Below are 24801 nucleotides of genomic sequence, written 5' to 3' on the forward strand. Positions count from 1 at the left end.
ATTCTATTAATAACCACTTGTAACATTATCGTGCCAAACATGCATTTTTGAACTATCAAAGAATATATACACTTCACATCTCTATCATTTATCTCTATACAATTTCAAGATCGCTATCACTCTCACTATTATCATTCGACTTGTTCTGGCCAAAATTTTCCTGCCACACCTTCTCTCTTTTGTTTTTTTTGTTTAATAAGTCAACCTTTGATGGTGCCAAAATAATATATTCCTTCTTGAATGCCATCAAATCGTCAACAGTACGATCTTTTTGGCTCAGAAACTTCGGTTCACCGTCCTTTGATCTTTCCTTGTTTTTCAAAATCCTGCTAATTTTACCACCAGTGGGATCAAAGCCTACCTTCTGAAATAAACCACTCTGTAGGGTACGTTGCGTAGTTTGTTTCATCTTTTCAACTTCCTCTCTCGTCTTGCCCTCAAGATCTTGATCCTTCCTCAATAGTCGATCAAGCTCACGATTTAATACATTAGACTTCCGTTGTTCCATTATTTTCCTTCTCTTATTATCTAGGTTACTAATCATATCTGGATTTTGAAATTCATCATCAAAGAATGCTTTCGCAGCATTCCTATTACTAAAGAATTTAGATTTTTCTCCATATTTATCAATCAAATGAGGATTATTTTGAGAGTAACTTGGTGTTAGTTTGAAATTCTGTATTTTCACATTCTGAGCTGTGTGTCCCCTATATAGGGCTGGCTGTGATTCTAATTTAGTGGGAGCACCAAGTGCATATTGCCCACTTAGATCTAACCTCTTTGATGGGCCTTTTCTAATTTCCATTTCTCTGTGATATTCACAGCATCTATCCACTTTCTTGTTTATTGGTACACCACATTCCTTACTTGTCGACCTTACCACTATTGGGCACCTGGCAAGGTCCCGGCTTTTGCCAATTTCTAATATGCATTTATAAGGATGAGAAATACGAAGATTGAATGATTTAATATAGTTCTGCTTCCCTGATGGCCTCCAGGGAAGGATCTCTGGATTTAAGACGGCGATGATATCACCAATCCTGAGATTGTAGTATCTTTCAACACCTTCCTTTCCAAATATGTATGTGTCAACCTTATGTTTAAAGTCCGTCAATGTAAATTTCAGATATTTCTGAGGTTTGTTACTAGCTGTAAATTTAATATCACTTTTGTCAGATACTATACCAACAACTACCCAGTTGGAATATTGAGGTTCCTCGAATTTTGGAGGACGTACTTTCGCAAAAAGCTTATTCAGTCTCAAAATTTTAACTTCATGTAACATTGATTTCAGGTTAGAAACCGGTGTGTACCGCTTATTTATCCAAAGATTTGAATACTGCTCTAATTCATCCACTATTACATGCTGGTACTCGTTCTTGGGTTCAATTCCATTAAAAGTATGTACCCTTGATTTCATCATACTTTCATGCTTTTCAATATGAACCTTTTCCTTTCTTTTGGCATCACGAAACTTCTCCATAAAATATTCTGTAGAAGCATTCGAATCATTTAGCCTGGCTGTTTGTTTTTGGAATCTTTGTTGTAGACAAAGTTCATTAGGATTTTCATTGCTTTCTTCGAAACGGTTAATATTCTTCAACTTTTGATCCTTCTGTTCAACAAGTTGGAGTTCATGTTTTTTAACTGGAGAGGCAGGAACCTGCACACCTGTGAAGTTAGGGTCTCTTCTTTCTATTTCAATTTTTTTCCTGTGCAGACGTTCAAGTAAATCTCTTTTAACATTTTCTATTTTCTCTAATTCCAACTCAATTCTCCGAGCATCCTCCTTGTCTGGTGTGATATTTTGGTACAGATCATTCGGCGCAATTTCTCGAGGATCACTCATAGTCTTCAGTTATTGCCTTCGTCTATTGAAATGTCACTGTGAATTTATTTTCCAAATTGTTTCGTAAATCCTCTAATACGCGCGTCATAAAAGAAAAGGATATGAAGATATATATATCATCGAATAATAATACAAATTATTTTACATGTGTATTTTTACATAAATATTGATATTGAAGATCACGGTTGAAATCAGTTCATTCTGTCTTTTTTGGCTTCTTACTTTCTGAAAAGTCATCCTCTTTTTCATCAGAAACCGGACGTTTTATCGATTCGTTATCGATTTCTTTGAGTGCTTCAAAAGGCTTGAAACCACTTTGATCATTTGTAGTCTTGCCAAAACCAGAAAAACCTCCAAAAGCCGTAGAGGTTCCAAAATTGGAGAAAGTTGGAGCGCCAAACGTTGCTTGTGCGGTCTTATTCAGTTCTTTATTAACGGTCCCAGTAGATTTACCTGGCGTGAAACTGAACGTAGGAGCCATATGAACTATGGGTAATGCAGCAGGTGAGTTTGACTTGGAAAGCTCTTGTGTTGGAGATGTAAATGGATTTGAATCATTGGACACATCCTTACCTGAGTCCACTTTTGCGGTGGGTCTCAGTTTCAGTACAGCTTCAGTTCGGGTGCCAGTATTATCTTTGTAAAGCTGTGGTGAATTAACGTCTATTTTTGTTAGTCCAGATATAGACTTCCTAACCTTGCTGCCAGACTCGTTATCTTTTGCTACCTGTGATTCTAGTTTTGAAAGTTTTCTCTCAAGTAATGTTGTTTTCATCTCTGCTTGACGCTTTCCCTCTTCGAATGCCTTTGTTCTTATAGTTTCAAGTTTAGCTTGCAGATCTTGTTCGATCGCATGTTCAAGCTCCCTTCTAACTTTTTGCTTTAGCTCATCTGGTGACATGTCAGCTTTATCAGCTAGAGCAATTAAGTTAGCCTTTTCTTCAACACGCTTATCAAAGTCACTTTCTAATTCGGCACGCCTTTTTTCAATAATACGTTGAATTTTTTCCTCTGATGGTAGCCTTATATGTCTCTTTAGATTTTCTTTGGCCTCCTCAATCCTTTGCAAAGTCTGCTCTTCCCAATCTTTTCGTAATTCCTGCTTAAGTTTATCTACATTCGAGCCGGTATTATCGTTAGTTACATTCTCACTCTGTTTGGATAATACCTCGTTTCTCCCCGATTCGAATTTTTCATTCAATTCCCTAACCTTCTCCTCAATTAAGCGGTCCTTTTCTCTTTCAAAATCTAGCTTCATTGTAGAAATTAATTGGTTTGTTTCATCGTCTTTTTTCCTGAGAACATTTATTTCCTCTCTTAAAGAAACTACTTCTTGGTTCAATGTTTCATTCAGTTTCTGAAGCATAGTAATAGTTTTGTTAAGTTTGGCTTCATTTTCCTTGAAAGTTTTCTCTGAAACAAGCTTTTCATCCTTGTCAAATTTCTCTAAATTTTCTTTTAGCGTCAATTCTATCTCCCTTATCTTTTTATCTTTTTCTTTCATTACTTCCTCTAGTTGTAAGTTGGAGGCTTTGATTTCTGATAGGTCATTATTCAGGGTTTGGATGTGTATTTTATTAGCGTCCAATTTTTCATGAGCTTGTTTTTTCAGCAACTGAAACTTCTCACTTAGCTTCTCTTTCTCCTTCGTTCTTTCCTCTATTAGACCTTTTAGTGAATCTATTTCGTTTTTGAAATTTGCTTCTAAACCTAGGGTGTCATCCTGTCTGTGTACCATTTGCTGCCAACGTTTCTTCCAACGCTCAATCTCATCCTTATATAGAGAAATTTCTTGATCTTTCTCCTTGAAATATCTTTCAGTATTATTTTTTTGATCTTGTAGTGGGCCGCTAAGTTTCCTCACTTGAGAGAGCTCATCGTTTAATATGCAGTTATCATGCTTTAATTGGTTAACTTCAGTAAGTAATGAGACGTTATTTTCTCTCAAGAGATGAACCTCCTTCAACTCATCCAGAATCTTCTCATGTCCTGTCAGAAGGTTAGAGAGAGGGAGGTTATGCCACTGTTGTCCTTTTGAAACTGCGTCAAGTTCCGATTTTAGACCAGCACACCTTTCCCTTAGTACTTCTCCTTCTCTTTCAACGATTGCCAGTTTTTTTTGGAGAGTATCTCTTTCCCGCTTCATGCAAACTATTATGTCTTTAATATCATCTTTGTTCTGTGTATCTTCCAAATCCAACGTGGCATTTAGCTGTTCATGAAGCAAGTTATTCTGGGTACATAAATCATCAATTCGTTTATTTGCCAAATCAAGCAAATCCTCTAACTCCCTTGTATGCTGAATATCTACTTGCATCTCAGCAGATTTGCTTAACTCTTCCCTATAACCTGAAATTTCCTCTATCATCTTTTCACATAATAGTTCTTTCTCTGACAATGTGGCATTAGTTTCCTCATGTTTTTGCCTTTCTTCTTCTAATTTCATTTCGACGTCATGCAAATCGTCCTCCAAACTTTTCTTGGCCACTTCGGTAAGACTGTTGTTTTCCATAATTTTATCCAATTCGTTATTTAGAGAAGCTTTCTCTGTATCGAATGAATTCTTTTCTAATTGAAGTTGGTCATGTAAATGTTGGTATTCTGCTCTAATTGCTTGCAATGAGGTTTTGAGCTCTTTCTTATCGCTTGCTAATTGTTCTATTTGAGCGATTAAGTCTTTTTCCTTTTTAGTAACATTTTCAGGCAATCCAACCACTTGACTTGAGTCTGTTAAAGCGTCACATTTTTTTGCTTCCTTCGATTCTTCTTCTGTCCTTCCTACTTGCATCACCGGTAAGGACGTGGACTTTCTAACCGAACTATCTGTACCTAAATCTGTAAAGCCCGGCGAGCCAGATTTTTGTGATTCAAGCGTATCTCTATTCGATTGACGTCCCGTTTCACCCTCTTTTTTCATGTCTACTGGCAGACCAATTTCTGTTTCTGTCTGGGTGGGGAAGTTTTTTTGATACCAGTTGAGCTCTTCAGCTCGTTTTACTTCCATATCTCTTATTTGATCTTCTTGCTTTTCAATTATCTTCAATAAATCCTGCTCGTGCAATTGGTACTCTGTCAGCCTCTCATTCAACTTCAGTTCTACTGTTGCTTGAATTCCTTTACATTCATTTCTTGATATTTCTAATTCATGTATTTTTACTTTTAGAGCATTTTTTTCCTCAACAACTTCAAATAGTTCTTTTTGGGTTGTTTGGTGCTGTGTTCTTAACGAATTTGACTGGGACTGAGTGTCTGTAAAACGAATCTGTAGAAGATTATATTGTGACGTTAGTTCATGAAGGTCTTGCGTAAGTTCAGCTAACTTGGCTTCTTTCTGCGATAGAAGTTGTTGAAGATGGTCGTTCTGTTCCAGTACTGATTTTCTATTCTCTTGGAGCATTAACAAATTATTTTCAATTAGCTCTGCTTTACCTTCTGCGTACTCTTTAGCAGATTCCATTTTTTTCATTGAATATTCTAATTCTTTCTTTTTGTTCAAAATATCCTTGTTAGTTCTGGTCAATTTTTCAATCTCCTTAGTCAAATATTCTCTAGTTTGTTGTAATTCGTTTTGTAATTTTCCAGTAGTATGTTTATCAATATCATTACACTCTGAAGGCTTATTAGAACTAGGAGATTTACCCTTTGAAAGTAGCTTATAAACATCTCGTTCTTTTCTAAAAGTTTCAAGCTTTCTTTCCAGAGAGTTTGTATATTCTTGAAGATCCAAAAGTGCCTTTTTAGCTTCCTCTAAAGTTTTCCTCTCGATAGTGTGGTGGTCAGCTTGGCGCAATTTTTCTTGTTCTTCTAATTGGCCCGCTAAATGTCTAACTGTTGCCAAAATGTCCATATTTTGCTTTTGTAGTTCAGTAATATCAGCAAATTTCAGCAATCGTTCGGATATGATACTTTGGGAATCATTGTTTCTAGCATAAGTATCATTCTCAGTGAGTCTCCGAATAAAATCTGTTTCATCTTTTGATAGTAAAGCATTTGTGGTGGCTTGCTCCCCGAGAATTAATAAGAGAAACTGAATTTGGTGTGCAAGATCAGATCTTTGGGTCGTCAAAGTCTGTATCATACCATCATTGTGTTCGGATTTTCTTTTAAAAGATTGGAATTCTTTCTCTAAACTCTCTCTCTCGATGGAAATTCGATCCACTAGTGAGGTAACATCTGAGAGTTCTTTTTCTAAGTCTTTGTTTTTCTTTTCTAATGAATCAATTACGGGTACTTTAATTTCAAGTTCTGTTATAAAGTTTTCAACTTGGGTTTCCAGATAATCTTTTTGTTCCTTGACTTTCAGAAGCTCTTTCTTTAGTAGAGAAGAACTCGAGGAATATTCTCCATTGACATCATTGATAAATTCATTGACATAGCTTTTAAGGCGGGTACACTCATTTCGTGAATCTTTTAGTTGTTTTCTAGTGTCAATTAGTTGCTCCATGATTTTTTGAGATTCGGCTCTACTTGTGTTATCTTCATTCTGTATTGACTTTTCTTGCTGTATTTCTTTCAATTGTGTTTCCAAAGAGCTGTTAATACGGTCTTTCAAGCCTATTTCATGCAAAAATTCTTGTTGTTTAGTGCTATAGTCATCACTTTTCTGTTTTATTTCTATTAATTTCTCTTGTACATTCTCTGAAAGCTCCTGATTCTTGCCTAATAGCAAGTCATTATTTTTTTTCAATATACTTACCTCATGCCTTAAGTTATCAATTTCTTGATCTTTCTCTTCCATCTTCAATATGCTTTGCTTCTGCGTCATCAATTCTTCTGTTGTCTTAACAAGGTGTTCTTCTAGCCATTGATTATGTTCTCTAACTAACTCTGATTGCTTTAGGCTTCTCTCAGCTTCTGATTGCGATATAAGATGTTCAGATTTAGCCCTTTCTAATTCACGTTGTAATGTAAGAATTTCGTCATTTATATTAGATATTGAAGTAGCATTATTGGGTGCCTGAGCCTCCACGCCTGTAATTCGAATCGGCCCAGAAATGTCCCTAGTTTTAGCCAAAATATTTATCTCATCTTCCAAATTCTTAATCTTATTCTTGTAAGTCGATTCAGTTTCTTCAATAGTAGACTTCAAGTTTAACTTTTCCTTTATCAGATTGTCTACACTGCTCTCTAGCTTTGACCTCAATTCAGTATTTATATTGGAAAGTTCAATGTCAGAGATACCTAAGAACTTGGCAAGTTCAGTACTGTCAGTGTCTGCCATTTCTTAAATATCGAAAAAACAGGCTACAGCAACGGAGAACCAACGTAAACTTTCCTGCTTTCAAGTCACTTCGATTAACAACCTTTATTGAGTGAAACAAATCTCTTAACAAAGAACAGCAATCTTTCTTTTCAAATCTCACTAATCCTATGGTAGTTGACTATAAGAAGTAATATGCTAATGGCTATAGTAGTTAACCTGCCCGGCGGTCTTACTGTTTTTTTTTCGCAATTGGGATCCATCTCTCTTTTGAAGAGGGTAACGGTAACTTGGTTTGACTGTTTTCAACATCCATACCTTGTCAGTTGTCTGGGTTTCTCAATTGAAATTTTTCTAAAAATACTTTTTTTTGATTATTTTTTGAAGCCGGACGGAGCTGCAAATACAGGAGAAGTGAGTCGGCATGGATGTTGAGGAACTCTGTTAGAGTTCCTTGGACTGGGAAACTTGATCCAGCCCAAGTTTCAGCATGGGAAAACCGTTACGGTGGGAACTTCTACGGGAGCTCAGCCTAGGTCTCCTGACCTAGAGGGGCAATCTCCTCCTTAGTATTGCCAATGCTCGTATGGCTGCTAATGTTTGGCTGGATACGCGGATAGGACCAATCTCTAAGCTGAGGGCGTCTGAGGGAAAATCAAACGCTGTGAGAGGCCCGCCTGGGTAAGCGAAGCTGTTTATGATAAAACAAGGCTATTCAACTAGTAATAATAACACACATACAAGGAGCAAGTACCATAAAGGTTTGAGTTGAAAAATGCAAATGTATGGAGAATAGTGCTATTATTTGAATATGAATAGGAACATATGGTTAGAATGGTTAGAAAAAGCGTATTGATTGAATAAGAGCAAGATTGTAATGACATATAATAAAAGAAATTTTGTTTTGATACCAGTGATGTGGAAAGAGAATGGACTTTGGAACCGTCAATATTAAGTAATGATGGAGTTAGATTATTTCTCTTAAGTTTGATGAAGTATTTGCAAGATAAATGAGTAATCGCAAAAGATACTTTTAATATAAATATTAATAAAACTCATCATGTTATTATGCTTAAAAAATTGCTTCAACCATATTCCTTTCATTTAGCGTCCTGAATAATCATTATACTAACATTATTAACTCTTATGATAACAGTTTCGTTAAAACTTTAACAGGTAAGACTATTACCTTAGAAGTTGAATCTTCTGATACCATTGATAACGTCAAGTCTAAGATCCAAGACAAAGAAGGTATTCCACCTGACCAACAAAGATTAATCTTCGCTGGTAAGCAATTAGAAGATGGTAGAACTTTGTCCGATTACAATATCCAAAAGGAATCCACTTTACACTTAGTCTTAAGATTAAGAGGTGGTATCATTGAACCTTCCTTAAAGGCTTTAGCTTCTAAGTACAACTGTGACAAATCTGTCTGCCGTAAATGTTACGCTAGATTACCACCAAGAGCTACCAACTGTAGAAAGAGAAAGTGTGGTCACACCAACCAATTACGCCCAAAGAAGAAGTTAAAATAATTGATTTCGCATATTTATTCATTTATTATTTTTTCTATCTATTTAGGTAATTATCACTAGAATCTATTTTACGAAAATGGTATAAGAACTTTGTTAAATCGGTTTACGTTTATACTCTTAATATTTTTTTGTAATTATCATATCGTTTTAAAGATTATTAATTTTATAATCACTGTCTTAATCTAGTATGCTGCATTATTATATTAGAACGCCTCTCTCCCAAGAACGTTTTAATGTTCAGGTACATGCACAGCTCAGAGTAATGAGAGCGTTTATAGATATACTTCAAAAAATTGAATATGTATATATGTAGATATATGCAGAAATAATATTATTACAGTGGATACCAAATGCATTGCATACGTTAATTTCAATTCGATTTGGTATGCTTACTTTCTTCACCAGTGGAAGTTGCTCTTCCCATTGAATCTACCTTAGGGCAATATTCAAGCAAAATGGTCTTCAGTTGTGGTCGCTTTATAGGTTTGGACAAAAATCCGTCCATACCGGCGTCGAGACATTCCTTAATATTGCTATCATCAGCAAACGCAGTTAGTGCCACAATTGGATGCTCGTACTTCAGATCATTACGTATCATTTTGGTAGCGGATAACCCGTCGACTTTTGGCATTTGTACGTCCATGAAAATCATATCATAAAATTCTCCCCTTTCTTTTAGAGATTTTACGTTGTCGAAGGCGTCTTGACCATCGCAGGCTAAGTCAATGTTTTTGACGCCTTCCAGGCTTAACATTCTCTTTATAACTTCTTGGTTAACATGGTTATCTTCTGCAACCAAAACATTCAAGGTTTTACCTAATGTGGCAACTGTAGGAACATTCGCAGAAGAAATAGCAGTTCCAGTACTTTGTAAAAATGGTCGATCTAAATTCAAATTACTACCACTTTCAGGCTGTGGACTGGCGCTTTCATTTTTATTCGAAGTACTAACATCCGAGTGGTTCGAGCGCGTTTCCAGACGTGACTCTTCTCTAACAGTAGCGATTCTACTACTGTTCGAGGTAATAAGCGAAGAACGTGATCTTCTGCTATTAATACTTCTTGCAACATTAAATTTGACTTTCCTGTTCATCTTACTTTTCGGATTAAACTCATCTTCATAAGGATGTTCGCTTTCATCTAGTTTAATAACTCTCGTTTGAGTCAATGGAACAGTAAATATAAATTTACTCCCTGAGCCTACCGTACTTTCCAAGGTCATGGTACCATTCATCATTGTTGCAAGTTGCCTGCAAATGGATAAACCTAAACCAGTACCGCCATATTGTCTGGATAACGTCTGATCACCCTGTACAAATGGTTCAAAAACAGATTCCTGTAAAGAGGAGTCAATACCAGGACCTGTATCGATGACTTCTATGCGGAATACCCACGTTTTCTGTTGTGATAATTCTTCCCCCAAATTGCCGTCTTCATCCTCGTATAAATCAGGCGTTTTCTTAAACTGGCTATTGAAAATTGCATCGTCGTAAGAGCTTGTGCTTGTAGAAGCGATTGATATATTATCAACATAATCTTCATTGGAAGAGGTACGTTGTTGACTTGTATTGATTGTTGTCCCTTCGCTGGGATCATCAGAGTCTGAATCACTAGCAAAAACATTTGCAGGTATACCGTCAAGCTTTTCCTTTATATGAGAACTGGAACCGCTAAAGTGTGAACCTGCAGTACTTTCCCTCTTTGATAAAGCAGCAAGCTCCGCTGGTATGCTTGTAAATTCTGTGCCTCCCTTCACGTAAACTTTTTCAAACTTTGAATTTTTACTTGATTCTTCGTCGTATTCACCAAGCAGTTTTATCTTGACTTGAACTTTACCGTCGACTGGAGTGAACTTCAGTGCGTTAGACACTAGATTCATAACCACTTGAATGATTCTATTAGAATCCCCATATAATACCATAGTTCTCATTATATTAGGAGATAGAATAATGGAGAGTCTGACATGTTGGTCTTTTGCAACTTTGCCAAAAATAGACTTCATTTGTAGTGCAACATCAGTAATACAAAAGTTTCTTTTCTCCAATTTGGTTCGTTGCAAAACGTTCTTAGAGAAAGTTAATAATTCAGTCAGAATATGAAGTAATAATTCCCCAGATCTGAAAATCAACTTTAAGCTACTTCGTATCTTAGTAATATCCTCTTCTTCCATTGAAATTGCTGTCATACCTAAAATACCATTCAATGGAGTTCTCAATTCGTGTGAGATATTGGCTATGAATACTGTTTTAGCTTCATTAGCAGCTTCAGCTTGGATTTTTGCGGCCTCTAATTGTTTTGTTCTAGCTCTAACCCTATCTTCTAATAATGTGTAGTGCTCATCTAATGCATCAGTCATAGTGTTGAAAGTTTCAGTCAAGTCTGACAATTCATCGAAAAATAATTTACGAGCAATTGGAACTCTTGCTTCTGTAAGATTTGTGAATGTGATTAAATGTTTCGATCTTTCTGAGAGTCTATCATTAGAATCGATAGTCAGAGTGTTAACAGTTGAAGCAGACGCACGGTCTAACAATTCTTGGTTCATATTTACAGGAATACGGGATAAACCTGAATGATTTGTTACAAGTACATTTTCTGAGGTGAGCACCATAGGATGGGAAGATAAAGATGCCGAGTTTTCATTGAGACTATTGCTGTTACCAGTGGCAGTACTCTTTCGAGAACTGACTATAGACGTCCTGGGTGACTTTTCACGTCTCATGGAACTTGTTCTACTTACAGATCCAGACCCTGGAGTCGTTGGTCGTAGCCCTCTGCCTTCAGTAATTATTTCAGTGGCTTTCTTAAGCCTTACTATGGGTTTGACTGCAAAATATGCCAATGGTAGAGTAACCAACATGACAAAAACGCTAATACCTACGACTACACCGGCAATAATTTTTGTAAGTTTCGTTGAAGGGCCTGAGAAAACCGACTCAGCCTGTGAAACAACCGAAACCCAGTTTGCCAGTTCAAAAGAGCACGGTGAGTAGCCAACAGCAACAGCTTTGTTATACAAGAAATGTGTCTTTTTTATAGATCCTCCTTTTCCTTGCTTTAATGCCCCATTGAGAAAACTGCTGTTTTTCAATTGGAAGTTTATATCTGTCACAGAAGCGGTAAACCCATATGGAGGAAGAGCCAAATGATACGCATCTAACTCAGATTGATTATTATAAACAGCTGATACAATAGCCACATTAGACTTCTCTATAGCAGTTGTGTCGTTAAACACACTTAAAAGACCGTCCGCTGTCATTATAATAGTAATGTAACCATACACTCTTGAGGTACTTAGAATAATGGATGGATTTGCAAAAACTGGCAATGACATGGACATTAAATAAGATGTCCCATTCAGTACAGGATCAGTCAAAATACCAGTCGTTTCCAAGGAAGACGATAGAGGAATGTTAGTAGAAAGCGGAAATAGTTTTTCCAGCACATCAGCTGCAATCTGATTTCCTGTACCATTGTTTGTAACGCTTAAAACAGTATCGAAATTTTCATCGTATACTTTTACTGCTGAAAAGTAATCAGAAGAACTTAAAAACTTTTCTAAAACGCTTTCTGTTGACTCCCAATTAGAGGATGACTTATTTCCCGCAACAAAATTTGCAAGACTATCTTGTAAAGTGTCTCTAGTCGAAATCCAGTAACTCTGGTAATATAAATAAGTTAGTGTCTGGTCAATCTGAGAGGATTTTAACTGTGCAGCAATGTAAAGACGATTCGCTCTTAGATTTTTATAACTGGAAGTGAAATATACACCTGTAGTAACTGCTAAAATCAATAAGGAAAGGATAGCAACCAAACTTACTACAGCAATTAATTGTGTCCTTATACTGATCCTGTAGGGAGGCTTGGTATTGAGATGTGCTAGGCGCTTTAATCTCTGTGAAATCCTTTTTCTGGCAAATACTCTAGCGACCATGATTATCGGGATTTAAGTCACCTATTCTCTTTTAATAGGTCAAAACGAATGAAATAGCGTCACCTTTGAACTGCAGAATATTCAGGGAGTGATTTAGATAAGTAGATGTACTATTCGAAAAATGTATTCCCAGCTTTTACAGAATTGTAAAAGAAATGTTATATACAGGTATATTCGCCATTTCAAAGAAAAATATAGCGCATAAGACGCGTTATTGTTACCCGCAAAATATAATTTTGATAAGCCGCACACCAAGAAGGTCATCGCATCTGCTAGTTCTGTAATGACGCAAATGAACATATTCTTTTCGAGGAATATGGGTGAGGAATGAAGATCTAGGACTGGGGAAGCTTAAAAATAAAACGCTAGTGGTATCTTCTTTTCTGTGCATTGGAATGTTTCAAGAATGCATATCTAGATATATAATTTTCAGCTTGCCAAAAACATGACCCTTCTCACTACATATTGAAAGTGGAGTACTTTCACACCTCTAGATATATATATAGTCATTGCTCTGTATCGCCAATCGTAACGGATCACACGAATTATAATTAGCCAAATTTTACATAGCTTAAGTTGAGTAGGTGACATTTTAAGTAATATAACAAGCTCCGAAAAATTGGAAGGAGCTACATACTTGGTCAAAAAACTAATTGCATTTTGAATATCTTATTTAAAGAATTCAATTTTCTATTAAGATGTATAATAGTATCCCGCTATTTCATTACATATAATAATAGTTTTACATTACCTAAGAATGTCTTGAAGGCGACAAAATGTTATATTTACAAAAAAACTGAAAGTACGGCTCTAGAGGCAATATTAAATTAAAATATACCCTAGAGCTAGAAGGCTACTGGCATCATCAGTATTCAGTCCATTCAAGTAGCTAAATGCATTTAACGGTTTACGAATTGTGTCTTTAATTATGACTTTAACTTTATTAATAGAATACTTCAAAAAATTTATTGATTTGAAGAAATACTTCTTTGTTTCTGAATCATTATCTGAATCATGCAGTAAAACAAAACTTTCATTTGACAACGGCACTGGCACTGTTGCAGAGATTGAATCTGATTCGGGATTGAAATACTGTACAAGTGATGACCATGGTGATGACCCAAAATACGATATACAATAACCAATTCCGACGCCAATCGATAAAGAAATTCCCCAAATAATCCATTTATTATATTCTTCATTCTCTTTTGGCTTTCTATCATGTTCGTTTCCTTTTTTGGATCCACCACTACCATCTCCCTTAGTATGGCGATGCTTGTCATTCTTCACCCGATCTTTGGACAATGTCAAATCAGATGAAGTAGGTGCATTTCTATTGCCGTCATTTGGTACTTTCTCTTTGATCTGTATTTTTGGGTTATAAGCTTGCTCATAAAATTTAATTGATGTTTCTTTAAGAAAAACAAGCATTCTATCCAATTCTTCAGTATTTGAAATAACAAATGGTTGATATAAAAGTGTTATAAGATCATTCCTAAGATATGATTTCAGAACATTTTTACATTGTAGAAAAGCATCTTTCTCACATATTGCAATCAATGGTCTCTTGACTTTCTCACTCCTAGATATTCTATTTAGCAATGATATCAGCTCCCTTGTTTCTTGAATTACCACTAATATAGCCGTGAATTTCTGATACTCATTGATGTCATACGATTTTTGCAGTTGAAAAAGATTTTGAAATTTATGAGGAATCATCTTGAATAATTTAGAGGACAATCTGCCAACTATCAAAATTCTGAATTCGTTTGCATTCAATTGCTGCCTCTCTTTTTTCGTTAGTGAGAGTCTTGGCATAATAAATGAAGTGGACGAAGAAGTTAGACTTTTAGACGCAGTCATATAATCTTCCCCTTCTTCCTCCTCTTCAGTATCAGGCGTCATTGCATTGTTAGATGGCACTCTTCGGTTGAGATCTGAAACAGTACATATCTTGTCACTGTCAGCCTTTACAGGACTGGACTGTAAACGCTTTACTACATTCATATGCGAAGAGCATATGTCTTGTATTATAGGTTCACATAAGCGCTTTGGCTGCAAATGTAGTGGTGAATTCTTCTTACCATTAATATCGTACCCTTCTTCTTCTTCAGATGTGTCACTGGAGGACAATATTCCAGCAGTAGCAGATTGTAATACAAGCTTATTTGAATTGTTATGCAAGGATTCTTCCAAATCCCTCCTTTGAATAGTATGCCACGATTGTGATATAATATCCCCAACAGAAGGTGTGCTTACGCCACTTGCTTCACTATTGAGCCTTACGGTAGCCATTTCAACTGCAATATCCCTTGGAGTAGTGCTCATTATAGTGTCATCTTGCTCATGAACATTTTGGAATCCTCTTTCCAGAAGCTCTAGGACAGAAAGATGAGGATCTAATATGCTGTTAGTAATGATAGTAGTGACCGGTGCCTCCAAAGGTTCCGCCTTTTTGCCCTTCAAGTTACCGTGCTCTTTATTAACGTTCATCGTTTATTAATTTGAAATTACAAAGAAGAAGTCGGCGTCCCAAAAATCCCCTAGGCCTTTTTTAGCACTGCAATACAAAAAAACGTTGAAATAACCAGCAATTAGCCTAATTGCTTACAAATACAACACAAGTACGTTCTTAGGCTATGTTAAAAAATGTCTCTAAACGTGCATATATATATGAACATAAAGCGATATGAAAGATTAACTACAAAAATAAGCAAGAGTCCGCTGAAGGGAAATTGGAGATTCCAGAAAAGAACTTTCTTATTCTTCCCTTAAAATTTTTTTGCACCTTGGAAACCAAAGTTAGGGTTAGCCGTCTGCCAGTCTTTTGTTCATTCTTTTCTTTTAGTAACAGCACTACATTCGACAGGGTATGAAAGTGGTGGGGCCCTTTGTATTCTCCGCATCAATTTGCCAATGACAATCTACAAGTTTCTTTTGTGGCTTCCGTCGTTCATCGCAGTATATATATTTTTTTTTAGGTCAAATGGTATGTTAGCTCATCGCAAGTTGATACAGCCGTCTCTCAGGAGATTGGTTTTCAATCGCTCGGAATTTGTTTCGGAATCGAAAACAGGATATCGATTGTCAAGGATATATACGTACGATGTCTATAAATAAGTAAATGTATCTGAAAAACTTCTAAACGATAATATTATCAATTAGCCTGACAACAGTGCCTTTATCGAGTCTGTCTGTAACGTAAACTGCACAACTAATGACTATCTTAATATCAGAAGGTTCAATTTCTTGCAATTCGTTCAAAGTATTCCAATCCGCAATTGATACATAATCAATTCTGAAATCACCCGAATCAAGAAATCGTTTCCATGTTGCTTTGATCGCATCAATAACATTTTGTCTCTTTAATACTGTCTTGTTCTGTTTGGCCACTGATATCAAGTCAGAACCAGTCTGTAACCCCTTGAATAGGTTCGATGAAATAACTAATGATTCATCACATAAATATTTGTTTCTACTACTTAGAGCCAAACCAGCTTCGTTTCTCACAATGGGAATCATTTTCAGCTTAATATTGAAAAATAACTCATTTACCATGCAATTCAGAACAATAAATTGCTGTATATCTTTTTGACCAAAATAGGCAACGTCTGGCATTACAATATTAAACAATTTTGTCACCACAGTAGCAACACCACGGAAAAAATTTGGTCTGGTTTTGCCTTCTAACATTTCACTAACACCTAGAACAGAAATAAATGGACCCTTCTGTTCCTCCACGTTCAATGGAATACCTCTTGGATACATTTCACGAGCTGTTGGGGCAAACAATACATCCACCTTCAGTGATTCCAATAATTTAATATCATTCTCTAAAGTTCGAGGATACTTGTCCAAATCTTCAGTAGGTGCGAATTGAGATGGATTCACAAATATACTGACTACCGTATAATCGTTATCTTTAGTGGATTCTTTAATCAAAGTTGCATGCCCATTATGCAGGCAACCCATTGTAGGAACAAACCCCACAGAGATATTTCTCCGATCCCCAACTTGACATTTACGCCATTCAATTACTTCCCCAACACTGTGGAAAATCTTCATCTTGCACTGTGTTATGACTTTTCTAGCAATATAAAATCTCTTCAAGTCCTCGATCATCTAGCTTTTCAACAAGCTATCATCATTTTTAAGTCATTCACATGGGTCTCCTATTACCCGGTCGTAAGATCTGAAAACATATTTAATAGCTACTATGGCCATCATTCTGGGGATCTTCATACCACCCATTAGAAGCTTTGTATTGACGACGAAGATCGCTAATCAGGTATTGAAAGTGATGCTCTTCTTATAATCAAACTAACAAATTCGTTATAACCACGAGGAATAACAGACGTATGATCCTTCCTGTACTTAAACTCAAAAGTTCTGAGGACAAAAAAGATGGTACTGTGCTATTACTTGCACAGCGATATCTAGAAACTACTCTATGTTGGTACTTATCAAGCAGGTAACTTCCAATTCACTAAAAAAACATTTGTCTGTAAAAAAGTAAAAGAGAAGCTAGTTTCCAAAGATACATTGAAAAATCATCTACGGTATAAAGTAAACTAGCCAATTAGAACCACTATCAGGTATTGCCTAGTTAATGTGAGACTCATCAGTAGCCATTATCACTCTGAATCATGTGACTCGAAAATATTTCCGGGTAGCGGTAATTTTGTAAACAAATAATGAAAAAAAATAAATATTCAATATCGTGTCTGACCTTCGAGCATATACTTTGTTCAAAATGTTCGTAAGGCTCTTGGCAATAGATACCTGTATATTCAAAAATAATGAGCTCAGTACAGCCTACTGTTGGTCAGAAATCAAGTAATATACCAAACCCGTTCCAATCAACTAATAATAACGCCTTTACTTATAATCGTAATGATCCAATTAATATGGATTTAGACCCTCACAGATTTGTATCACAGATCCCTGTTCTATCCTCGCAAAATGTTAATCAAGAAAGCAATAAACATCGAAGAAATAGTGCGAGCGCTGAGCTTTCTGAAATGATGAATAAGAGCATTGCTGCTAATACAAAATCAGATCACATAAAGAGGAAAAGATCAAGATCAACAGTTGTTAACAATAATGAACTCCAAGGACTACCGAATAGAAGCAGAGCTTTGACCTTATCAGAAGTAGGCGCAACAAAAAGGAACTCTTCCTACAGATTATCTCAGAGGCATTCGCTGCAAAATAGGTCATCCTTCTACGGTAACGAACTATTGCAATCTCAGTCGCACGCAACTAATAGAGATCCAAGGCCATTGCGTGATAAAAACTTCCAGAGCGCAATACAGCAAGAAATTTTTGACTACCTTTTACAGAATAAATTTGACATTGAAACTAATCATCCTATATCTTTAAAATCTTTGAAGCAACCTACACAGAAAGGTTTCATAATAATATTCAAATGGCTTTATAGTAGACTTGATCCAGGCTACCAATTCACTAAATCTATTGAGTACGAAATATACCAAATTTTGAAGAATCTACAATATCCCTATTTGGAAACAATAAATAAATCGCAAATAAGCGCTGTAGGTGGTTCAAGTTGGCATAAATTTCTGGGCTTGCTACACTGGCTTATCAGAGTCAATATCAAATTAGATAAGTTATCGAGTGATTTCAATCAATCGTTACTAAATCAGCCGACTCAGGAGATGGTTGTTATCAATAGCTCCAAAACTATTTCAACATTAGATGAACAAGATCAAATTCAAGAGAAGTATGAAATAATGGTGGAAAACTTATTCATTGACTATATATCAAGATCCTATCAGAACTTCTTAAATTCGAATGATGATTTTAATACAGCAATGGAAGAATTAACAACCGGCTTTGAAAAATTTACACATATAATTGATTCTGACATTAATACATTAGCTGTAATGAACGATCGAATGTTTGAAAATTATCAATTTATTATAAAAAGGCACGAAAAATTCAAAGTGTCCATAGAAAAGTACAATGCACTAAAGGGAGACCTCACAAAATTTCAAAACTATATTAGTACAATGGAATCAAAATCTGTCGAATGGCCTAAAAAAATAGATAAAATGAATTCTGAATTAGAAAAGAAAAAATCGGAAACTAATGATATCGAGAATGACATCCGAAATATATTGAAATCGTTAGATGACAGAGGCTTATCAATTGAGCAAATCGAAGAGCAAAACAAAGAAAAAGAAGCTTTGATGCATGAAGTTGATGAAATTACCGATCAAACTGATAAATTGACTGGTAATATAAGGGCCAAGAAAGTCGAAAATAACAATATCGTTAAAAATCTTATAAACGTACTGAAACAGTACAATATGACCCTAGAAAAATTATTCAATGAAAGAGAAAAAATGGATGGGATCGATTCAACGAGTCAAAACAAGACTAAATTTAAGATACAGCTTCCTGATTCGATTTCAACTAACGATACTACCGAATCAGTTCCAGTGCTATACGATGATTTATTCAAAGATATAATACCTTCTATCCCAGCAGAATCAGAATTTTCAATAACGGAACTGATAAGAAAGGAAGCATCGAAATTAAAGCTCGAGATTTTTCAAAAAATTGAAATTATCAAAAGCGAGAACTCTGGTATCGAGGAAGAAATCCTGAAGCTGAAAAACGAGATAAACCAAAAGAACACCGAAAATGAAAAGCTGGAAGATGAACTGCTTGAGTTAAAGTCATTGTTTGATATAACAAGGCAAAAAAATGAAAATCTACTGGTCTCAGAAAGAATTACTATCGAAAAATTAGAAAAGAAGAATAATGATTCTAGTAAGACTATTACCTCTAAAACAGTTGAAGCCAACCAGCTAGTAAAAAAGAAAAGGCTTCAGTTAGAGGAGCTCCAAAGAACCCTCAATGCTAAAAGAGTATCCTTACATAAGGAAATTTTCGAGATTATAAATTTTGTTGCAACATTCAAGTCAAGTATGCAAAATGCTGTCCAAATGACACAAGAAGAGCTCACAAAAGAGTTCGAAAAAGTAAACCAATTGGATGACGATATCTAATATATTTATAAGTGTATCCTCTATATTCATATAACGTTCAATTTTCTTATTTGAAAAAGAAAAAAGAGGTGTGTCCATTATTATTTAAATTAAATACCCTTTTTATATTGGTTGAAAAAAACCCAATAACCTCAAAGAGACGGAAATCCTGATGAAAGAACATCAGTATAAAAGAAACTGTTCATTTTTTAGCGTTTTTATAATACATTTTACGAATTAATGGATGGTGTTCTTTCAAATCCTTATTCTTATTTGTACTGTATTCCATGTATGCCATATCTTCACCACCTGCGAGACCAGCTAAAGATCCCTCGCCTCTAACTGCTTTGTTTTTAAAGCGCCTGTTAACATTATTGCCACGACCAATGGTATTGTCTGCATCATCGCCTACTTCTATACCTGCAGCTTCTTCATTCTTCAACAACACTTCCTGTAATAATTCCCTACGTTCTCTTGCAGAAGAATAAGCTAAATTTGGTAAATTTTCCATTCCATGTAAATGTGTAATGACTTTGAAGGCATAACCTTGGTCAACCAAAAAGGCCTGTCTCTTTGTTGAGTAATACATTTCTTGTGTATCTTTGGATACCAAAGAGTAGAAGAAAGCATTGAAACCTTCATCATTACGTCTTTTTGCCCTAAGAATTCTACCTAGTCTTTGCGCTTCTTGACGACGTGAACCATAATGTGACGAAATTTGAATCAAACATGTCGCTTCCGGTAAATCAATAGAAGTATCACCAACTTTAGATAAAAATATGGTGTTAATCTGGTCATTATATTGGAAATTTTGTAAAATGTTCATACGTTCTTGCTGAGGTGTAGAACCGTAAATGAAGGGTTTACCTAACTTCAGGGCATATTCTTGCAATGCATATACATTGTCCGAAAATACAATAATCTTGTCGCCTCTCTTTTCGTGATATTGGATCAAGAACTGACATGCTTGAAATTTAGTTGGATTCATGATGTACAACAACATTCTCTTCCTGGCAGATTCTCTCAAATATTCCTGATAAAACTCAGCGGTCATTGGACACCAAACTTCAGCACATTGGACATTTGCAATATGTCCCTTCTGAGAAAGCTCCATCCAATTAGCTTCATAAAGTTTTGGGCCGATTAAGAAATTCAAATCACTAATCTTATCATCTTCTCTGACTAAAGTTGCGGTCAACCCCAACTTGGCATGGGCAGCAATGGTAGAAACAACTCTACGGAACATAGCTGCAGGAACAACGTGCACTTCATCTAAAATAATAAAGCCCCATTCTCTACCGGTCAAAAAATCCATAACTTTTTGAGAATCATGAGATCTGTTTCTGGTGTTAGCAACCATAGAATAAGTAGAAACGACCAACCCTGATTCTGTTTGAAACATTTCCTTATTATCGGATGTGAAAACAGCACAATTTTCAGGCTGTAAAGTACACCATTGTAAGAATTGCTGTCTCCATTGCATTACAGAGACAGATGAAGTACAAAGCACAATAACAGATTTTTTAATGGTACAAGCAGCTGTGATACCAACTAAAGTTTTCCCTGCACCACACGGTAACACGATAATCCCACTTCTAGCACGACCATTACCAAACATCTTACTTAAAGACTTTTCTTGATATGGTCTAATTTGCGTGGAAGGTTTCAAATCAATGCCTAAGTCAGGATTACGATGGTCATTTCTGAAATCATATTCTTCTAAAACAGGATAATCAATTTCTTGACATCTCCTCTTGACGATTTCAACTGAAGCATTAGCAATTTCAAATGAGTGAACAGCATCAATATCATCATCATCTTCTTCTCTTTCATTGTCTCCTCCAACAACGGCACTGAACATGGCTTCCACGTCGTTAGGATTAATATTCGTACTAGTACCAGTAGCGTTGTTCACAGCAGTAGCATCTGCCATCTTAGACACCTGCTGCTGTTGATCACTATCTATTCTTAGAGGACCGATTATTGGGTCCTTTAATAGCATCTGTAGAATATCGGCCTGCGAAGTTTCAACAAAATATCTATTATGCTTGATAACTAGCTTAACCTTACCGTAGGAAACTGTAGCACTTTTAATGAAATCAATAATTGACTGAGCAACGGGAACTTTTGATAATCGGTCAAGAACAGAAAGAATATCATCTGTTTCCAATCCTACCGACACAGCTGCATATAAAGAATATGCGGTAATTTTGTACTCATGAATATGTGACGGCCTACTGATGGGTTCTGCTATAGTCACCAGAAAATCTTGTGCTTGCTCTGCTAAAGGAGAAAAACTTTCCAAGATAATCCTACCGTCACTAGGTGATATCCATATAGGTCTGGAGGCATGATCGGGTCTCAGCCTTAAGTAACTAAAGTCGTGAGACCTAAACATGCCAGAAACTGTGTCAGGCTTGAAATCTTCCGGTATATCACTATTTCCGCTTTGTAGGAAACTTTGGTCTTTGGCTGCTAGTTTACTCACTGCGTCTGTGCCTGTGATCCTTGTCGTTTTAGTTTTTTTAACAGGTTTAGCCACTTTGATGCTGGGCGTTTCGTTGTAACCATAATCATCATCCCCATCAATGAAAGCTTCATCTTCTGTTGCTACTGACTCTTCATCGTCTGAAAAGAAAGTCTCTGTCATCGCTGGGAAGATCTTGCCCTTACTTCTAGTATTATAGCCATCAACGTCAGTCATATTTAATGCGGTACTTAGTACTTAGGATTGCTGTTAGTTTAGTTTAAAAAGATAAAAATAAAGAATAGTAAATTGAAAATATGATACCAGCGGATGTCGAGATACCAGCCTCAAAATTCTATAAACTATGCTAGTATGTAACTTCCAGGTATGGGTATTACTTGTAAATGAAATGAAATGTAAAAGTTATGGATAGTATCGATCTACCTATCTTTAAATCTATCCCGATGATTCTTTGCTTTATACTTTTCCATATATTGCTTAATAAGGATTTCAGATCATGCGTGAATCGTGATAATATAGTATGGAGAGAAAGAGAAAGGTTACCCGCCCCGCTATTTATAATTTAGACACTGTATAAGATATATGCGGTCTGTATCAAATGTCGAAGAAATATCCATTAGATTCTTTGAAATCAAGGCAAGCTATAGGGGCTTCAATACCCAATTCTTTTATAAACGACCTTTGGTGTCCTCTTCCCTACCTTAGTGTATAGTAATTGTGCTCTATGATTATGCTCATCTGTCCACCAATAGACTTTAGGTGTGCCCATTTTATCAGCATGCTCGTAGACAAAGTCAATCAATTTTCTCCCAATACCCCTTGTTCTTACATCTTCCCTCACGTAAAGGTCATTTAAATAGATGATATCTGTCAAATCCCAAGTACTCATATGAGAAAAAAAATTAGCCATGCCGATGGCCCTTCCAGAGGCTTCATCAATTGCTAGAGCAGACCACATGTTAACTTCAGGATCGATGAATCTTCTAAAATTGAGTTCTTCTTGCTCCTCTGGTAAACTCGTCTGCTGAAATTCCATGAATAGCGTCCAGAGTTCTTTCCAGCTATTCTTATCATCTTTGTCCACTAGTCTGACAGTAATGTCATTATTCTCTGTGCTTTCAGTTCCTTGGTTTGTACTCATTACAAATATTCTGGTGTAATCTCTTTTCGAACTTGTTTGTTCAGTGAATAATGCTTCTTTGATATAATTATATACAAATGCTACTCACTTGTAAATAATTTACTCATCCCTTTTGGTACGATGCCATCTTACGGGCACACATTCTCGAGACAAGAAAAACTCCTCTAATAGAGGAAAAACGATTCTCGAGATGGAGGTATTACGCTCCGAAGATATGCTCAGACAAACAAGGTGAGCCAGCGGAAGGAACTGAATTACAGCCGCTGGATAATGGCCGCTGTGGATACCAGTAGAGCGATATCTGACTTCTTATTCTATGATATAATTATAAAATGGCACATATTTATGAAATAAAATGATGTAAAAGCCATGTATTACAGAAAGAACACTAAGTATACGCAGAAATTTAAGATATCTTACCCACCTAAAACTTTGCCAAAACTCTTTTTGAACCCTTACGATCAACTCTGTCGTTTATAAACTTTTCGAAGTCACCATGAAATTTTGATTCTCTTTTATCGTCACTTAGATCGGTGATAATTCCTGGGTTCTCGCTAGCATGAATGCGACAGTAGTTAGCAATCGCACGTAAAATGTGTTCAATGCAAATATCCGGGAGTTCTATATTTAAAAGATGATCTCCTTCTTGGATTACTACCTTTTCATAATTTGGTATCTTTTTAATCAGCAGCTCTTGATTCTCTGGAGGGCACCAATTCGAGACGCCGCCTACAATGCCATACACTGGAACTACTATCGACTCTAAGGACTGAATCAACCATAGACCGCCTGGATAAAGTGTCGCATAGCAAATCATGTTTTGTTCGTTGGTCATTTTAGTAATTATCTGACCATTCTGCTCCACTTTCTCGAAGTTTTTGATTCTTGCAAGGATTTCTGGATGAACTCTGTTATAAAAGGTTTCCTTTTCCATGTATCTGTCATAACATTCGACCAAACTGAATCTGTCCTTCATTTTCCCTTTCAAGGCTCTGTAGAAATTTTCAGGAATAATTGTTCTCTTGTCTTCATTTGGAATGACTGGCGTCAGAACAACCGGTTCAATGGGTATTATAACTTCAAATAAATAAGGAAATAAAATTCCACAGCTAAGCGCCTGGAAACCTCCCATTGAATGACCGACAACAACATTGATTGCCTTTGTGGTTGTGGTCTCCTGCAAAAACTCCAACTCTGCTACCTTGCAGGCGTCTCTGGCACCATCAACCCAATCAAAATTCACACCCAGCTTATTTTTATTCAGAACCAACGAATCTCCGTGATTTACTTGGTCAAGTGTAACAATTTTATGAAATCTAAAGGGAAGAGCATCGAGAAATTTTGTAAAATTGGCAATATGATATTCCCAAATAGCTCTGTTCATACCCGAACCATGTAAAAACATCAAATTAATATTTTTATAATCTCCCGTTGCAGGTGCTGATATGTTCGTGAAGACATCATAAACCACTGATAATTTGTCCTTTCCTGGAACTAGTGTAGCATTTGGTGCTCTACTCAAGCAGGCAGAGGCTACCTTAGTCTCCTTTGTATAATGCTTATCAAGTAAAGTTTGCATAGATGCCACTCTATCCTGCCTCATATTGAGCTTCCATACTTATCAATCAGTCTTTATAT

General features: G+C 36.1%; 10 protein-coding genes across 10 annotated transcripts; 2 read left to right on the forward strand and 8 right to left on the reverse strand.

The window, feature by feature from the left end:
* Positions 1-94: 94 nt before the first annotated feature.
* On the reverse strand, positions 95-1849 carry MCM10 (Mcm10p; the record flags this gene model as incomplete). Its single annotated transcript, XM_003956954.1, has 1 exon — positions 95-1849. The coding sequence occupies one exon, from the start codon at positions 1847-1849 to the stop codon at positions 95-97; it is 1755 nt and encodes a 584-aa protein (XP_003957003.1).
* A 196-nt stretch (positions 1850-2045) lies between these two features.
* MLP2 (Mlp2p) lies at positions 2046-7070 on the reverse strand (the record flags this gene model as incomplete). Its single annotated transcript, XM_003956955.1, has 1 exon — positions 2046-7070. The coding sequence occupies one exon, from the start codon at positions 7068-7070 to the stop codon at positions 2046-2048; it is 5025 nt and encodes a 1674-aa protein (XP_003957004.1).
* Positions 7071-7824: 754 nt separating this feature from the next.
* Positions 7825-8584, forward strand: RPL40A (ubiquitin-60S ribosomal protein eL40 RPL40A fusion protein; the record flags this gene model as incomplete). The annotated part of the gene is made up of 2 exons (XM_003956956.1): positions 7825-7832; positions 8206-8584. The coding sequence occupies 2 exons, from the start codon at positions 7825-7827 to the stop codon at positions 8582-8584; spliced, it is 387 nt and encodes a 128-aa protein (XP_003957005.1).
* A 370-nt stretch (positions 8585-8954) lies between these two features.
* Positions 8955-12518, reverse strand: SLN1 (histidine kinase; the record flags this gene model as incomplete). The annotated part of the gene is made up of 1 exon (XM_003956957.1): positions 8955-12518. One exon carries the CDS (start codon positions 12516-12518, stop codon positions 8955-8957), a length of 3564 nt encoding a protein of 1187 aa, XP_003957006.1.
* Positions 12519-13340: 822 nt separating this feature from the next.
* Positions 13341-15011, reverse strand: ATG32 (mitophagy protein ATG32; the record flags this gene model as incomplete). Its single annotated transcript, XM_003956958.1, has 1 exon — positions 13341-15011. The coding sequence occupies one exon, from the start codon at positions 15009-15011 to the stop codon at positions 13341-13343; it is 1671 nt and encodes a 556-aa protein (XP_003957007.1).
* A 648-nt stretch (positions 15012-15659) lies between these two features.
* Positions 15660-16583, reverse strand: PAN6 (pantoate--beta-alanine ligase PAN6; the record flags this gene model as incomplete). Its single annotated transcript, XM_003956959.1, has 1 exon — positions 15660-16583. The coding sequence occupies one exon, from the start codon at positions 16581-16583 to the stop codon at positions 15660-15662; it is 924 nt and encodes a 307-aa protein (XP_003957008.1).
* An 842-nt stretch (positions 16584-17425) lies between these two features.
* Positions 17426-19555, forward strand: NDC80 (kinetochore-associated Ndc80 complex subunit NDC80; the record flags this gene model as incomplete). Its single annotated transcript, XM_003956960.1, has 1 exon — positions 17426-19555. One exon carries the CDS (start codon positions 17426-17428, stop codon positions 19553-19555), a length of 2130 nt encoding a protein of 709 aa, XP_003957009.1.
* Positions 19556-19736: 181 nt separating this feature from the next.
* On the reverse strand, positions 19737-22238 carry SSL2 (TFIIH/NER complex ATPase/helicase subunit SSL2; the record flags this gene model as incomplete). Its single annotated transcript, XM_003956961.1, has 1 exon — positions 19737-22238. The coding sequence occupies one exon, from the start codon at positions 22236-22238 to the stop codon at positions 19737-19739; it is 2502 nt and encodes an 833-aa protein (XP_003957010.1).
* Positions 22239-22674: 436 nt separating this feature from the next.
* On the reverse strand, positions 22675-23163 carry KAFR0D02290 (GNAT family N-acetyltransferase; the record flags this gene model as incomplete). Its single annotated transcript, XM_003956962.1, has 1 exon — positions 22675-23163. One exon carries the CDS (start codon positions 23161-23163, stop codon positions 22675-22677), a length of 489 nt encoding a protein of 162 aa, XP_003957011.1.
* A 424-nt stretch (positions 23164-23587) lies between these two features.
* Positions 23588-24742, reverse strand: LPX1 (triglyceride lipase; the record flags this gene model as incomplete). The annotated part of the gene is made up of 1 exon (XM_003956963.1): positions 23588-24742. One exon carries the CDS (start codon positions 24740-24742, stop codon positions 23588-23590), a length of 1155 nt encoding a protein of 384 aa, XP_003957012.1.
* Between the last annotated feature and the right edge of the window lie 59 nt (positions 24743-24801).

The sequence above is a fragment of the Kazachstania africana genome, chromosome 4 (assembly GCF_000304475.1).
Source record: "Kazachstania africana CBS 2517 chromosome 4, complete genome".
Taxonomy (NCBI): domain Eukaryota; kingdom Fungi; phylum Ascomycota; class Saccharomycetes; order Saccharomycetales; family Saccharomycetaceae; genus Kazachstania; species Kazachstania africana.